Source organism: Mauremys mutica, chromosome 4, assembly GCF_020497125.1.
Source record: "Mauremys mutica isolate MM-2020 ecotype Southern chromosome 4, ASM2049712v1, whole genome shotgun sequence".
In the NCBI taxonomy this organism is placed as follows: Eukaryota; Metazoa; Chordata; order Testudines; family Geoemydidae; genus Mauremys; species Mauremys mutica.
In genome coordinates this window covers 79,826,369-79,842,293 of record NC_059075.1, presented here as the reverse complement: position 1 = coordinate 79,842,293, position 15,925 = coordinate 79,826,369, and the positions used below count along the sequence as shown (strand labels likewise).

Genomic DNA, 15,925 nt, shown 5'->3' with positions numbered 1-15,925 from the left:
CTCCAGCAGCACAACGTCCTCTAATACCCGTGTTGGTACATTGCTTCAGTGCTGACACTTGGAGACCATCACATTAATAAAGATGGACTTGAACCACAATGTTCAGATCCAGAATTGAACTTCCCCAATAAATTCTGGGCTGTTCAGATCAGGTTCATTTCTATTTCCAGTAGCACCTAGATGATATTTGTCAGTTTCCCATCCAAGTATTGACCCAGCCTGACCCTCTTTAGTTTGTATGATCAGAGGAAAAGTTGGTCTCACTGCAGAAGTGCTGCACAGATTTCAAAAGCAAATTGACAATTTTTTTCTAGTGCCTCACCTCGTATTTTAGATTCATTTTACTCTCCCTGTGTCACTTAGTGTGTCTTGTCCTTAGAAAATGCTTGTCTTTCTGACATAATTAATTTGGTTCAGAGGAAAGGGAGGTTAAACTTTGCCTGCAACAAAATACTAATCACAAGTAATGCCCTACTGGATGAGAACAGTGGTCTTTTTAGTCCAGTTGCCTTTCTCCAACAGTGATCAGCTCCTTCAAAGGAAGGGGCATGAAATCCTGCAGTAGGTAGTTTTGGAGTCACCTGTTCACAAGGGAAATCAGAAGAATCCTGTTCACAATTATGTGTGCTCAGAACACTCAGATTCCTAACATGAAAATGTTGGATTCTCCTCCTGAATTTGTTTGGCAGTTAAAGGCATCGCACCATACAAAAACTGTATCCATTTAACAGACCCATTCCTTTAAAAATAATATTTTAATAAAATGAATTTAGGTAGCAGGCCTTTAACTAGTCACTTGCTATCCTGGGCATATTGTTTCAATTGGTTTATTTCTTCTATGGGAATTCATTTGAAATATATCTCTTACATTTAATACAGGATCCTTCATTCCAAATGATCCCAAATTGCTTTACAAATTTCAGAAAACATGCAGTCACCTTTGAGGTGGACCTCATCAGTTGGCTAACCGTGCACTGCAGTTTGCTATGGAGATGTCTTATTCAATTGCAAGAGGGCTGTAGAGCTGACACTGGCTCTGGTGAAAAGTACCATGAGGTCCTTAATGACCTCAGAACAGTGCCCTTTAACACTATACCTACTGGGCATCAGAGCCATCCCTCGGTATGGTGAATTGGGGCGACTGCTCTGGGCCCCGCGCTTTGGGCTGCTGGTGTGATTGACTGGCGCCAGGCAGGGTTGGTCCTGGAAGTGACGGGTCGGTCCCGGAAGTAACGGATTCGTCACTTCCGCCCCAGGCCCCTCACCCCCCTAGGGATGGCCCTGCTGGGCATTCAGCACTGACATGGGCTTTGTCTATACTGCCTGCAGCAGCGAGGCTCAGAGACAGACTTGGGCTCGCGACGCCTGTGCTATAGCACTAAAATTAGCAGTGTAGACATTTGGGCTCAGGTTCTGAAGCCAAGGGAGGGGGGTTGGCCAAGCTCCAGGCCAAGACGCAATGTCTGCATAGCTATTTTTAGCTCTGTAGTGTGAGCTGATGAAACCCACCAGCATTTAGTCTCTGAGATCTGAAAAGGTCATGGGATTGTGGCTGCTGGTTTTAGAAAAAGAAATTTACCTTTGTAGCCAGTCCAATTCTTTTCTTTTCCTAAATAATCTTTTAAGTAGGCAGCACTGTCAGAGCCATTAGGCACTAAACTCAGGTAATATTTCCACAATCAAACGAGAGCAATATGGTTGCTTGCAGTTAAAGTTCTTAGATAGCAGGGCATCTGCAAAGAAGAGATTTAGGGCCAAGTATTATAAAAGCACAAGCAAATCCCAGTCAAGTAAATGGGTGCTGCACACATGTGCTTCTAAAGGCCTGCTCCTTCTCCCACTAAAGTCAGTGGGAAACTTCCAGTGACTTCAGTGGGATCAGGCCCCTAGCTCTTGAAAACAGTTTGAACTAAAACAAGAAGCATCCAAGAATCATTTGAAAGTTTTTCTCCTTCATAACTGAAACATCCATGCTTTGAGTTTGTTCATATAGTTCAGTTGATCTGCACCTGCTCATAACCAGAGGCTTAGGGTCTTCTTTAAAGTTCATTCCAGAGCTGCTGTCTAGCTGCAGGTGGCTGGGGGTTGGGGGAAGAGGTAGGTAGGGTAGGACTGTAACACAAGGGTGGGGAGGGAGTTTTTCTGTACAACTGCAGTGCTGCAATCCAACCAACATGACAAACTGCTATAGAGGAATGTAGTTTTTAAAAAGTTGGTGCTCCTGTCTCCAGAAAATTAGGGATCCCCAAGCATCACCCCTCTTATACCTTTTTTATTCTCTGTTCTCTTGAGGTACCATGTTGTAGTGACTTTTCTGATGTATGGAATCAATTTAAGCTCTTCTTCAACAGGAAGAAAAAAGCTACAACTACAGACAAAACAGGCTTCCATTCAGCTTGAGTTCCATCTTTGTCTCTATTGTTTACCAGGGACTACACCCTGTTTGGAACTATACAGCACACAGGACCATCTAGAGGCTGAATGATATACTGTGAGTAAACATATTACAGGGACTGCCATTCTGGCCAAGGTGGATGGACCACAGCTTTCTGAGGAGTTTGTCACTGAGGTTCTTGAGCTGTCCAGTAGGCAGGGGATAGGACTGTGAAATGTAGGGTACTTATGACCCATCTGTCAATTGCAACATGTTACGAAGCACACTTGCTTAATTTAGACTCACATTTACTTCTGCCCTACAGAGACCTGATGCTAACTCATTGTTTATTGCAATAATAATAATATTGTAGCAAATCCATAGCCACCTAAGACTTCATGGTGACCTTCATGCTGATCACCATTGTGACAGTGGGGACAGAATTCAGACCCTCTTGCTTCAGAAGCATAGACCCCTACTACTAAGGCTAAGTGAGAAATGGCTGTAGGTGTTAGCAGTATAGGGTCTATGAGACACAGTTCAGCTGTCCTAATTCTATGCAATAGAGGATAGTAGTACATTAGCCTCATTAATGAAGTCATTACAATATCTATATCCATCTATCTCTCTATCTAATAATCTATGGGATTTCTATGGTATTGATGTCAAAGGGGTAAATTGTGACATTACAGTCTGCCCTGTGTAAGGGACAGCATATTGTTGCACAGTCACTGGAGGAGCCTGGGAGGGACAGTGTTACTCAGAGAGGTACAATCTCCCTTCTGGTCAGCCTGCTGCTCTGGAGAGGGAGTATTGGGTCTATACCTGCTACAGTGTATGCTTCCCAATTTGCCAGTATAACTATGTAGCCAAGGCTTCATCTATTTCCCACCCTGCCCCGCCCAACTGCATGAGGAATGGAGGTAACAGACTTTCCTGGCTTGCTTCCCCGCCTACACTGCTGCATGCCTGGCTCTCCCTTAGCCCCTATGCTGCCACCCTGGCCAGGCCACAATTCAGCCCAAAGGAAGTTCCTTGCATGGAGGTTTTGCTGGTGCAAGAGCAAAGTTAGTACATTTTACTGATGAAAGAGGCCACATACATTTCTGTAGCACATCACTGTCATCTAGGATGGAAGAGAACAGATTTTGGTTTTATAATCTGGGTATCTCAAGGAGATTTGGAAAACAATGATTTGAGTCCGATATAGTTAGTGGAGTGACTGTGTAGGGGAATGAATCAGGCACTATACAATGAAAACAGAGCATCTGACGTTAAACTAATACAGTTGTGGAGCCTGAGACATTCAGATTTAGATTATAAACTCTTCAGGACAGTGACTCTGTCTTCCTGTATCTCTGCATGCATCTAAATACGGTTCTATGAATAAATATACTAATGAATTACCTGTTTTTATTGAGGATGATTGTTGGCAGATCCAAATTCCCAGCATTGGAATGTGACTTTCCCCTTTGTATGATAATCAAAAAGACTATACCACATAATGCAGTAGTGGAATATTTATTTCTGAACAGTAGAATTATGTAGGATTTTTCTATGTGCGGTTAGGCACTGCTGCTTTCTCAGTTTAAAAGTTTGTAAGTTCATTTTGCTTTCACTGGTTTAAAAATATAACGACTTTAAAAAATAATAATGAAGTGCTCAAAAATGCTGTATAAAACAAGAAGTCCATGTTTCATAGCTACTACATTTTTCATTGTTTAATGGAATTAATAACTGTGTAATTGAAATCATGCTAATACTCAGCCAACTTGCCTCTGGGATACACTGCAGACATCTCTGGTTTGGTTTAAACAGCTGAGAGGAAGACTACATTTTGGAAATAAAATTGATTCTGCACAATCTGCTGATGATCAGCAAGCCTTAATGAATGATAGCCTGAAGTAACCTCATTACTGTAACTTGGATGGATGAGCAGGAGAGGAATGCAAATTTTTCTAAAAGAAAAAATTTGGTTTCTGCTTAAACACATCATTTTCAGAAACTCTTATTCTGTTACTATTCATAAGAATGTAAAAACAATCATACTGGGCCAATGGCCCACCTAGCTCAGTATCCTGTCTTCAGACAGTAGCCAGTATAGATACTTCAGAGGGAATGAACAGAACAGGGCAATTATCAACTGATCCATCCCGTCATCCAGTCCCAGCTTCTGGCAATTGGAAGTTTAGGGAAACCAGAGCATGGGGTTGCATCCCTGATCATCTTGGCTAATAGCCATTGAGGGACCTATCCTCCATGAACTTACCTAATTATTTTTTGAACCCAGTTATACTTTCTCTCCAGTGCTTCTAACAAGTGGAAATGATTCAAGAGTCTTTGACATCTTCTTCCCCCAAGGAGAAACTTCATAACTCCTTTGATGTATTGGAGGGACCTCCTCTGGGGAGAAGAAGGATGATATCAGTCACCATGGTCTATTCAAGCCTTGTTCTCATTATTGAGACTGTTACCAACAGCAGACATCAGATCCACTAGGAAGTGGACTAATTCACCAACATCTTTTACATAGGCAGCCAAACAACTGTCATGTGACAGTGCCTTTTGGCTGATATCAACCTGAGCTGAGTTTGAACTGATGACCTAGCAGTCAAAGCTCCCCCAAGCCAAGGGCTCATCAGGCTGATCAGTTCAGGCACCTCCAAGTCATAGCTAATAGTACCCAAGGGAACGATGTAGCCAGCATCACGTCCAACTGCCTTTGACTGCCCTAGCCCAATGGATCAGGTATCTGTTTTACAGCTGGGTGAGCTGGAGGGGGCCGTTCGCGGTAAGATTGATCAAGACTCAAACCCAGGTCTTTCAGGACTGTCACTGAGCACCTTACTACTAAGCCATCCTCCTTTGAAAGGCTCTATATGCCCCTCGTCTTCCTTCAGTGTGATTCTCTCCTCTGCAAGACAAAAAATTGACTTCAATCCCTGCCAACTTTCTGGTTCTATATTGTCTCTTTTCCTCTAGCTTTGGGTGGAGGTACCACAGTGTAACGAATCCTTAAAAAGTAGCATTCTGAGAAATATGGCCACATCAAACGTAGAAATCCTGAAGGATTCTCAAGCATTAGGAGATCCAGAATGCTGAGCTAAGAGAAACTCAGTTGCTTTGTTGATGTGAGTTCAGCTAGGGTGCCTCTTGTATATTGTGAATTGCATGAATGTTTCGCTTTTGGAGAGCAGGGTTCAGATATGGGTTAGTTCAAAAACGAAAATGAGAGTTTGCTGGTCAGCCTGGTTTCCCTTGTTTGCACCACAAAACTTCTGCACAGGGCTGACAGTCTGAAACAACTGCTGGTCTTTATTTAAGAGAGACACGGGACTGGTGTAGAAGCGATGCAGCAGGAAGTCACAATGGAGTAAAAATGTGTCAGTATAAGAATGTAGGTAGATAGTGTTGGGACAGTTTTTCTAACACATTTCCAGCCATGTACAACTTGTCAATTTCAAGAATGCTAATAATCCAAGTCTCAACCCTTATCATCCAGACCCATGCAACATAGAACCCAAAACTTCTCCAGAGTGACTAGAATTAGAATGAATAGACCATTTGGGTGTAGAATCCGCATACAAAGCTATCTGCATATTTCATGGTGTGAAAAACTGGAGGGTTTTTATGATTGATAGAACCTTATGCTTCTATAAAGAAGCCACCTGATTCTTCCTAGTCACCATCTCCTAATGTTATTAGGCCTGCAATAGACCCCTGGAAATTTGGGGAAAGTTTGTATCCTGATTGAAACACTACATCTTGGGCCTATCTTTAGTTTATATTGTTGGATTTCTTGCTCTTGTTTTTTTAAATAAAATAGCAAAACCCTAACACACATCAGCAGGGGTAAAATATACATGCGGGTGACAATAAATAAAATGGAGGTGTGTTTTTTATCTCCCATCTCAGGATTTATCAAACGTATAACTAATTATTTTGTTCTGTAATGCGCTTTTGTGGTTTTCAAAAAATATAAAAGGAAATTCACCCTATAAATTATACAGGTTACAGTACTTATTTTATTTCCTTAACCAAGATGAACTATATTTCACTCTTCAGCAGAGCTAAGGCCAGACACTGGTCTCATTTACTGGAGCAACTGGAGTAACTCCACTGACTCCACAGAATCTGGTCCATTCTTTTGCAGAGAGACTTTTCAAAACTTGAGAAAGTGACCATTTGCCAAACCTGGAAAACCACTGGGAAATTTTCTCTCATATCTTTAAGAAGCAGCAATAGAATCAGTGGGTTTTCTCCCTATAGTGCATGTATAAATGCCAGTATCCAGGACTGGCTCTTGAAGAGATTAGGGTTCCAGACTTTACCCCCGTTATTTGACTGGACATCCTCACCTGGAGGTCAGCATTGCATCTTCTCTCCAACCTTAATTATAAAACCAAGGTCCAGCTTTTTGTGTCGAATCCTGGTGTGCCATTGCTGCCCTGCCTGTTATTCAGCAGGGGATGTTCGCACCTACAACTGAGCTTAGCCTGCTCCAGTTCCAGCATTTAGAGCCTCTCAAGTTCTGTTACAAGTTAGCGAGTACACAAGTGAGTGAGAGATGGGCAGGGGCCTTGGTCGAAGAGCCAGCACGAAGAGCCTCAAGCTGATCATTAAGGAAGGGTGGTTGCAGAGCCTGCTGGATGGGGAAGTCACCGATGAGCACAGCTGGAGTCTTAGTTTGGTAAAGAGTTACAGTTGCCCCCCAAAGTTGGGAATCACTGGTATAAGTTACTAGAACAGGGATCAACAACCTTTGGCACGCAGCTTGACAGGGAAATCCGCTGGCGGGCCAGGATGGTTTGTTTACCTGCAGTGTCTGCAGGTTCGGCTGATCGCAGTTCCCATTGGCCGTGGTTCTCCGTTCCATCCCTCGGCCCGCACCGCTTCCCACAGCCCCCATTGGCCTGGAACAGCGAACCGTGGCCAGTGGGATCTGCGATTGGCTGAACCTGCAGACGCTGCAGGTAAACAAACTATCCCAGCCTGCCAGCGGATTTCCCTGACGGGCTGCATGCCAAAGGTTGCCGATCTCTGTACTAGCACATAATAGAGCAAACGATCATTAGGAGATCTTGGCTGTATTCCCAACTTTACCGCTGGCTCACTGGAAAATCACTTTAACTCTCCGTGCCTCAGTTTCACCATTTGTAAAAGGGGGATAATATTTCTTGGCACGTACCACCCAGGAGGGTTGTGAGTTGAATTAATTTATGTTTGTAAAGCTCTTAGAAATCCTTAGCTAGCAGGTGCTGCAGAAGGGCGAAGCATTATCATTAGTATTTAGATCTTAGATTAACAAATGAGGTTCTTTCATAAATCCTTACAAGTCTTAGCCTTTCGCACGGTGAAATTTACTTGGAGTAGTGACACTAATAACTGAACAGTGATGAAAATATAAAACAAAGCATTGCTTCCTCCTGAAAACCACTAGAATTTGCATAAACCACATTGTCCGTCTGGTAAATGATTATCTGCTCGGTCAGTGCCTAGAGTGGTTAATATTAGCTTGTTTTTAGTGAAACTTAAAGTTCTGTGTTTTGGACTCTATGTGTTTTGGTTTATTTTAAACTTCAGAACAGTCACCTCCTGTGACAGTCAACATCACGACAGAGTTAGAATTCATGGTTTATTTTGATGCTGTGGTTTGGATGTTCCGGGTTCATTCTGCTTTAGCTGCAAATCCAAAATAAAAGGGTAAATAAACGTAGCTCCATTGAGCTCAACGGTAATATTGCCATTGACTTCAGTGGAGCAGGTTTTCACCTCTAAAGTTATTTCTTAGTGCTCCTGTAAATTAAAGACTGCATTTCCCAAAGGCAGGAAGCCCTGGGCAGTGTGAAAACATTTGTGTGTAACTGCACGCTTAATATGCATACACATCTATAAAAAGTGTGTATACAAACTGGGTAGTTACACATGCACAGCTAGGCTCCCGCATGGCCACTTGAGTGTGGGATTGCAGTAATGTGTAGAAATTATGTATGTGTGCACGCGAGCCTGGATTCTCTCCGTTAGGTAATCTGGTCCTATATGTACTAAATTTCCATCATAATAATACATAGCACTTTGAAGCACTGTACAACAACATTAACGATGTAGTTGAAATGCAACTGTCTCAGAGGCCGTCACTTTCCTTATGCCCTATTGAAAGAGTCAAGATCAGTTGGATGCTGCAGCTGTCTAGCCAGAGCGTTAAATTCCTGGAGACAGGCTGAGCATTGTCAGTGGAGGCCCCGTAGTTCTTGGCATTTGTTCTTTGCCTTCCACACTGTGTCCCTTGAGCTGATTGGGGCCTTTGTGTTCTACCTCAATACAAGTAAATAATAATGTAATATCACATTCTTCCAAAGCTTGGGTTTAGTGGCTTTGAGAATATAGTACAAGATGCACCTGTGAAACGAGCTGGTGGATTCAGTCCAAATTCCCTATGTACAGGTGTCCCTATCATAAAATCCAACACCACAACTAGTGCTAAGTGGCACCCTCTCAGCAAAGAAAGCAAGGGTTGGACAGGCAGTGTTACTGAATTACTTAGACATGGTCCCTCCTGAACAGGGTGGAAGCATGTTGGTAGAACGTTCTGGGAGACACAAGCACTGCTGCGCTGCCTACACAGTACCTGTTCTATGGATAGACACCTTCTTTCTCCCAGCATTCAAATAAACCACTTATTTGTCACCTAAATGCACCTGAAATAACTATGGCACTAATTCTACAAATGCCTTCCCCTGTGCCTTCCAAGAACCCCAATGAAGGAATCACGGCCTACAGAAGGAGAGAAATAGCTGATTCTCTGAATTCCAGTGCTCACCTGCACTATGCTAACTAGAGAAACTCCCTCTGAAGTTAAAAGACTCTCTGATTTGTTTTCTGCCTGAAGAATAAAAAAGACTTTGTTATTATATATGGTTCTCCCTTTTTTCATTATACAGGAATCCTCTTAGCATAGGTATGCCTGTTTGACTGCCGTGGTCGTGGATGATGGAAAAGCAACCGTCAAACAACAGTATCCTCGATCAGTTTATTAATAGCCAGGAGCAGACATATGAAGAATTTCTCAGCACGTTCACTTATCTTTGGAAAGGTATGTCAGCTTCTAGAGTTTCCCATAACAAATTACATTGAGAAAGAAAGAGTGTAAGCATAAAGAGAGGCAGTGCTGTCTACTGGATAGGGCGCTCTACTGGGAGTCAGGACACCTGGTTTTGCCACTGACCTACTGTGTGACCTTGGGCAAGTCACTTCAACTAACTGTGCCTTAATTTCCCCTGCCACCTTTTGTTTGCTATATCTGTTTAGATTATAATCTTTTGGGGGCAGGGACTCTGTCTCTCTCTCTTTGTATGTACAGTGCCTAGCATGATGAGGTCTCAGTGTTGGTTGGGATCTCCAGGTACTAGTGGAATGATAATAGGTTGGCCAGGTTTTTTGCGTTTTTAAGATACAGTACGAGTGGAATTCACAACCACACTGCTATCCACAACTTTACTTCACCTGGTTTATAGGCTGTTGGTCTTGACATAATGCTAGATGTGTATTGTATAAGAAGTTCTGAATCTTTGTTGGGCATGCAGTTCAGTGAGTGTAGGAAGGTGGAAGATTGCAGGCTGCTTGGAAGAGTGCAGGCTAGAATTTCAAACCCTGGGTGATGTCAGTGGAAGCTGTGAGTGTTCAGCACCTCTGAAATCAGATCATTGTTATGTAGATGCCTGAATATGGATTTAGTTTCCCCATGTTTGAAAATTTTGACCACAAAGTATAGTGGATTTCACTGACTTCAATTGCCAGTTGATTTGACTTTCTGATTGATTTGGTCAACCCCTCAGGAACAATGTTAATAAAAATAGCAAAACTTCGTTCCTTTATTTTGATCAGTTTTGACCACATTAGTCAGTTTTTATTGGGTGATTCAATATCTGTCTTGAGTTTATCACTAATAAGGAGGGGACCAAAAATTTGAATGCAAGAAAGATAAAGAGCCCAAGGAAGATACACAATAATAAAAGATGCCTTGTGGCTCATGGTTAGGGCTGTGATTTTGACATGGAGATTATTCAAATTCATGCTTTCCATGGCCACTGTAAAGTTTGTGAAATCTTGAAAATGGCTGCTAAACACACATTTGATTAGGCCCCCAAACCAAATGGCGTTGCGAACTGGTGCACAGGGACACAGGTTCAGCCTGTCCGCCACTCCATCTCCATGTATGGAGGGGTGAGGGTGGGGCCAAACATGGGTGGTGCCGAGACCCAGTAAGACAAGTCACAAGGCTCAGCCCTGTGGTACAAGAGCTGCCGCTGCAGGGTGAATGTGTGGTGAGCTCTCTCTCCAACCCCTCACCCTCCAGGTCTCATCTTTCAGCACCTCCACTTTATTCCTGTGTATGATGTAGAAAAAACTATATTATTTGGTGACCTTTCTGGGACTTACTGGTTTTTTGCCCTGCTTCTGTGCTGTGAAATTTACTAAACATTTCCTTACTCGTGGTTGTGTTATTCAGGCACTCTGATTGGCATTATAAGCGCTGATTACATGTGTTCTGCAATCTCTGCTATGCACTGAGCTGGTCATATGGATAACTTAGATTGATAATTGATAAGGAAAGATTTAAAGTGAAGGAAGACCCTGTAGTGAATGGAAGACTAAAGTATTTCTTTCAGTCAGCCATGCTTTCTGAATGAAGTAAGCATAGCAGGTGGAGCTGAAACAGTCTCCGAGATCCAAACACCCACAAACTCTAGCAAAGTTCAGATCTGGTTTCAAAGTCTACAGCTCAGGCTCATCACTGGTAAGAACTGCACCCCTGGGTTCTTTAAATCAGCCTTACAAAATGAATATGTCTATTTAATATTCCACAATTACATTGCTCTTTACAGCTTTCTATTAAGAGTGATATCTTCATCTTATTCCAGAAGCAGAGTATTTTCCAATTACACCATGTGGCATGCTCTATTGATTGGCACTCAGAACCCTGCTCTGTCCTTGTCTCTCAGGCACTAGAGCCTTGTCATTCACAGGCACTAGAGTAGAAAAAGCAGTCGGGGGGAGTGGAAACGATCTCAGCAGTGCTCCCATGCTAGTCTTCCCACTCCCAGAAAACCAGAGAGAAGGTGAGACACTGGGGGGATCAGATAAGAGGGTTAATACTAGTGTCTGCAACAAGCTTCTTTATGTACAGCTACTACACTGGGGAGAACTCAGATCCAAGACACAGGGTGCATCTCGCTATGCAGCTTGCAGAAAGCCACAGCATGTACTTCATTCACCTTGGTTCTCAACACGGCATCTGGCTCTAAATGTGTGTATAAAACATATCTGAAATTCTAGCAGAAATAAATGATTGTACCAGCCCAGGAAACTCCATTTCTAAACAAAATAACTTGGGTTGCTTTTTTTTCCTCTTTCAGAATACCCAAAGGCACCGGTTCACATTATAAACTAATGACCTGCAAAAATTCCACTTAAAGCACAAAGCCTTAAGAGCTGGAACAGTGCAAAAATGCATTTTAAACTATTGGACTCCAATTTTATTTCTTTGGTACTCAAATATCATGAAGAAGAGCCATTTGGATTTGAATGAAAATAATTTAAAAGGGCAACTGAGGTAGCTCAGGGTATATCTGATAATGAAGCTCATAGCTTTTTACTTCTAGGTAAGCACCAGTTCAAGTCCCTTGTATGGCCAGGCGTAAAAATAAAAGACTGCTGATGTTTTGCCCATTTATTTGCATCCTCAAATATCCAATGTGCATATGTCCTTGTGTGTGCAAATTGAGATACTTAGGTATACACACATTTTTAACATGTGGACTATGGGCATCTTTTTAAAAACAATTTTTCTTGCAAGTGATCCCCATCTAATGGCTCTTCGGTGGTCAAACTGCTGGGAAATTAGGAGAAAAAAATCACAGAGTTACTTGGATCCCGTTGGTATGTCAGGGTGTCTGTGTGTTTAGATTCTTACTCATGGTGATTCTTGTTCATGTGCATGGGGTCAAACTGCCTTCCTGATTTGGGGTCAGGAGGAAATTTTTCCTAGAGGTTTTTTTTTTTATCACTCAAGCATCCTGTAAGGCCCTATCTGCCTATTTTTAATACATTATTTTATCTTTATTTGCTAAGCATCAATAGCTCCAAGAAAACACAGAAGATTGGATGGTCTCTGTCCTAGGGAACTCATGATCTAAACCAGGGGTCGGCAACCTTTCAGAAGTGGTGTGCTGAGTCTTCATTTATTCACTTGAATTTAAGGTCTCGTGTGCCAGTAAAAATTTTAATGTTTTTAGAAGGTCTCTTTCTATAAGTCTATAATATATAACTAAACTGTTATTGTATGTAAAGTAAATAAGGCTTTAAAATGTTTAAGAAGCTTTATTTAAAATTAAATTAAAATGCAGAGCCCCCCGGACTGGTGGCCAGGACCTGAGCAGTGTGAGTGCCACTGAAAATCAGCTCACGTGCCGCCTTCGGCACCTGTGCCATAGGTTGCCTACTCCTGATCTAAACAGACAGGGACAAAATACAATGGGAGATCAGGAGGAGGGGGCCTTTTGGCAGTACAAGTACGTCACCCAGGAGTTTCCCATGGTGTGCATGTAGGGGTCATCGCTTGGTTTTGTATTCCAAAACCTGTTTCTTGGAATTGTAGAAAGCTGAGTATTAATGGAATCTTGGTACTTCCCATTTTCTATGGCTCTGATAAAGGCTATGATCCCAATAAAACAAAACTATTTTTTTATAATACTGTCTATATATGAATGTGTGATGTTACCCTCTATTGGCTACTCTACAGGAAAGGTAGAGGATCTATTACTACTCCTAGTAAGGAAATTCTCCTTTAGCTCAAGTGGTCCAGGTCTATGGTTTTGGAGACGAAGGCTAGGGTTCTCAGCCTGTTTCCCCAGTTTTGTGTGATTTATCTAATAGTAACTGTGTCTGTTATAAGTAGCCCATGGAGCCATGGTAACTTGGGTGGGGAAAAAGCTGGGTGTTTAGTACAAGAAATTAAATTTTTTTTATTTTGGGATTCCTAAGCAGAGCTAGATTGAGTCGCTATTACTGCATGCATACTACCAGTGGCAGTGTGAGCGTTCAAGAAACGAAGTGTTATACCTCACTTCTGCCAGATCTGATAACAATGGCAGATGGTTAATGTCATTTAAAAAAGAGTGAACGCAGCATTTTAAAGGTCAGCACTCCTACAAAAGATGACCCAGATATTTTTAATATATCATCTTTTTAAAAATTGACAGTACATGGCAGCACTCCATGCATAGTTGGTAGAGATTATAATAATTTTTATTGACCCCTATAGTGGATAAACACTTGAAGGCTAAATTGCAGCTCCAGTAAGTCCTATGGTTTTCCTGTGAATACTGTCCCGGGTATTTCCTTCATCCTTAGGATAGCATTAACAAGGGGCATGTAGTGTTTAGGGTATTGATGGACCTTCAGACAGGCAATATAGTCTAGTGGTACAGTTTGTTTCTGGTAGAAAGAAACTCCTGCATTCTCCTTGAAGGGCTCTCAGAAGCTTCAGCATGGGCAGAATACAACCGCCTGCTTATATAATGGGATTTGGGTAAATCCATAATAAAGGCAGTGGAAAGCAGCGTTCTTTTATAGATCATATTTCTTTCAACATATTCATTTATATTTTTCCCAGTTCCATTGTAACCTATTGTGCTCATGCTAGTATATGCATTTCTTTTTGGTTCGTTTGCGCCTTTACATTTTTAATATAAAATGATGAAATAGAAATAAATAAATAACATTTACTTCCAGGCTCTGGGAAGTTTCAGTGCAGAGCAAATATTAACAAGAATAGTCTGATTGTGCAATTGGACCCAATTGGATGGACTTTCGTGGCTTGGCGAAATCCCCTCGATGTCAGTGGAGCTCTGCGTGGATACAGAGATCCAGTTGCAGGATCAAGGCCTGAGTTAGAAGCCTGGGAAAAGTGGGTTTACAATAGAACTGATGACACGGCTTTATTTAGGTTGGCAGATGAGTGATATTTTCAATACTGACCATTCAGTAGAACTGATTTATGCCCCACATCTCTTTGATTTGAGCCAAAAAAATCACATATTTTAACTGCCTTTTCCAGCTTTAAAAACATGTTTTGAAATCTGCTGGTACAAAATAATAAGACAGCATCTGCTTGTTTTTCTAACTTCAGAGTGGAATGGGAAGTTCAGTAGAGCATAAAGTATCTTCTTCCTCCCTTCCACAGAAACACAGAGAAAAATTAGAAATGGTCCAAGCTGCAAAATTTGCATCTGGATTTTAAATCACCCTTCTGAAAATCTGGAGGTGTTTTGATCCAGCACCTGGATTAGCCTGTTATATAGACAGAGGCTGTCAGTAGTTAAATTCTGATCTGAATTTGAGTTTGAGAGTGTTTGGGTACTGTGCTTAAGTTAGTATGGCCAGATAGCAAGTGTGAAAAATCGGGACAGAGGGTGGGGTGTAATAGGAGCCCATATAAAAAAAAAGCCCCAAATATCAGGACTGTCTCTATAAAATCAGGACATCTGGTCACCTTAATTTAAGTTCAGTCCATTATAGTTATTATATGTTCTATAGTTCACATCTCAAATATAGGGGTTTAGTTTGGATCTTGGATTTTTGATCAGACACATTAAGAAAACTAAGTCCTTTTTGTATGCAGTGCTGTTGTAGCCGTGTTGGTCCCAAGGTATTAGAGAGACAAGGTGGGTGAGGTTTGTCCCTCTTCTCACCAACAGAAGTTGGTCCAATAAAACATATTACTGCACCCACCTTGACCCTCAACGTTGTTGTTTTGATACTTTTGCACCCAGCAGCAGGCTGGCTAGCAGAGGAAGTTGGAAACTGACTGGCCACTTTTGTGCTTCCAGGTGGCATTTAAGAGGCATTTTCTGTGCTGTTGTGATCAGGTTAATTTAATTCCCCAGTGAATGTTGAGTGGTGTAGTTAGTTCACACTCCATTTAGCAATATCTATCTGCTTCCTTTTTTTCGTTAACCACGTTTAAAAAAAAACAAGTTTAAATTTCAGCATAAGTGGCTATGAAGGCCCTTTACACATGTGAGTTTAACAGCATGAAGCACGGCTGAAAATAACACAAGGGACAGCAATAAATTTACTTTAATTTAAAAAATGGACCAATAGGATGGCGTTAACCCCAAGAGAAATTTGTAGTAGGCCTCGTATGAGTGGATTTGCCAATAAAAGCAACTAGGCAGTTCAATAAAACTAATTAAATTAATCTGTCATCCCCAGGGAACTTAAGCAGGGCATGAAATAGGGAAACAGCCTCAATTCAGAGCTTTTTATTGATGTGTTTTGCCAGATCATTGGAAAATAATTGGTGGGGAGAAAAAAAGGTTTGCAATTTTCTATTGATCATAAATTCACTGCCCATCTCTATGTAATCTCTTTTATCATGGTGTAAAAGCAAATATCATACAGAGCCCTGAAGTTAAAAAACAGTTATGTGGATACAATGGACTGTAACAGATTTGTATTGCAATAATAATAGCTTATCTGTCCTCTGAA

General features: G+C 41.6%; 1 protein-coding gene across 1 annotated transcript in view; it reads left to right on the top strand.

Annotated features, from left to right (window-relative positions):
• The window catches only part of LOC123369799 (intraflagellar transport associated protein), a 55,857-nt gene that overhangs the window by 7,476 nt on the left and 32,456 nt on the right, over positions 1–15,925 (top strand). Inside the window, exons 2-3 of the mRNA XM_045015765.1 lie at positions 2,352–2,491; positions 9,316–9,467. Coding sequence (XP_044871700.1) covers positions 9,362–9,467 — 106 coding nt within the window. The 5' untranslated portion in view covers positions 2,352–2,491; positions 9,316–9,361. The remainder of the gene's footprint in view (positions 1–2,351; positions 2,492–9,315; positions 9,468–15,925) is intronic.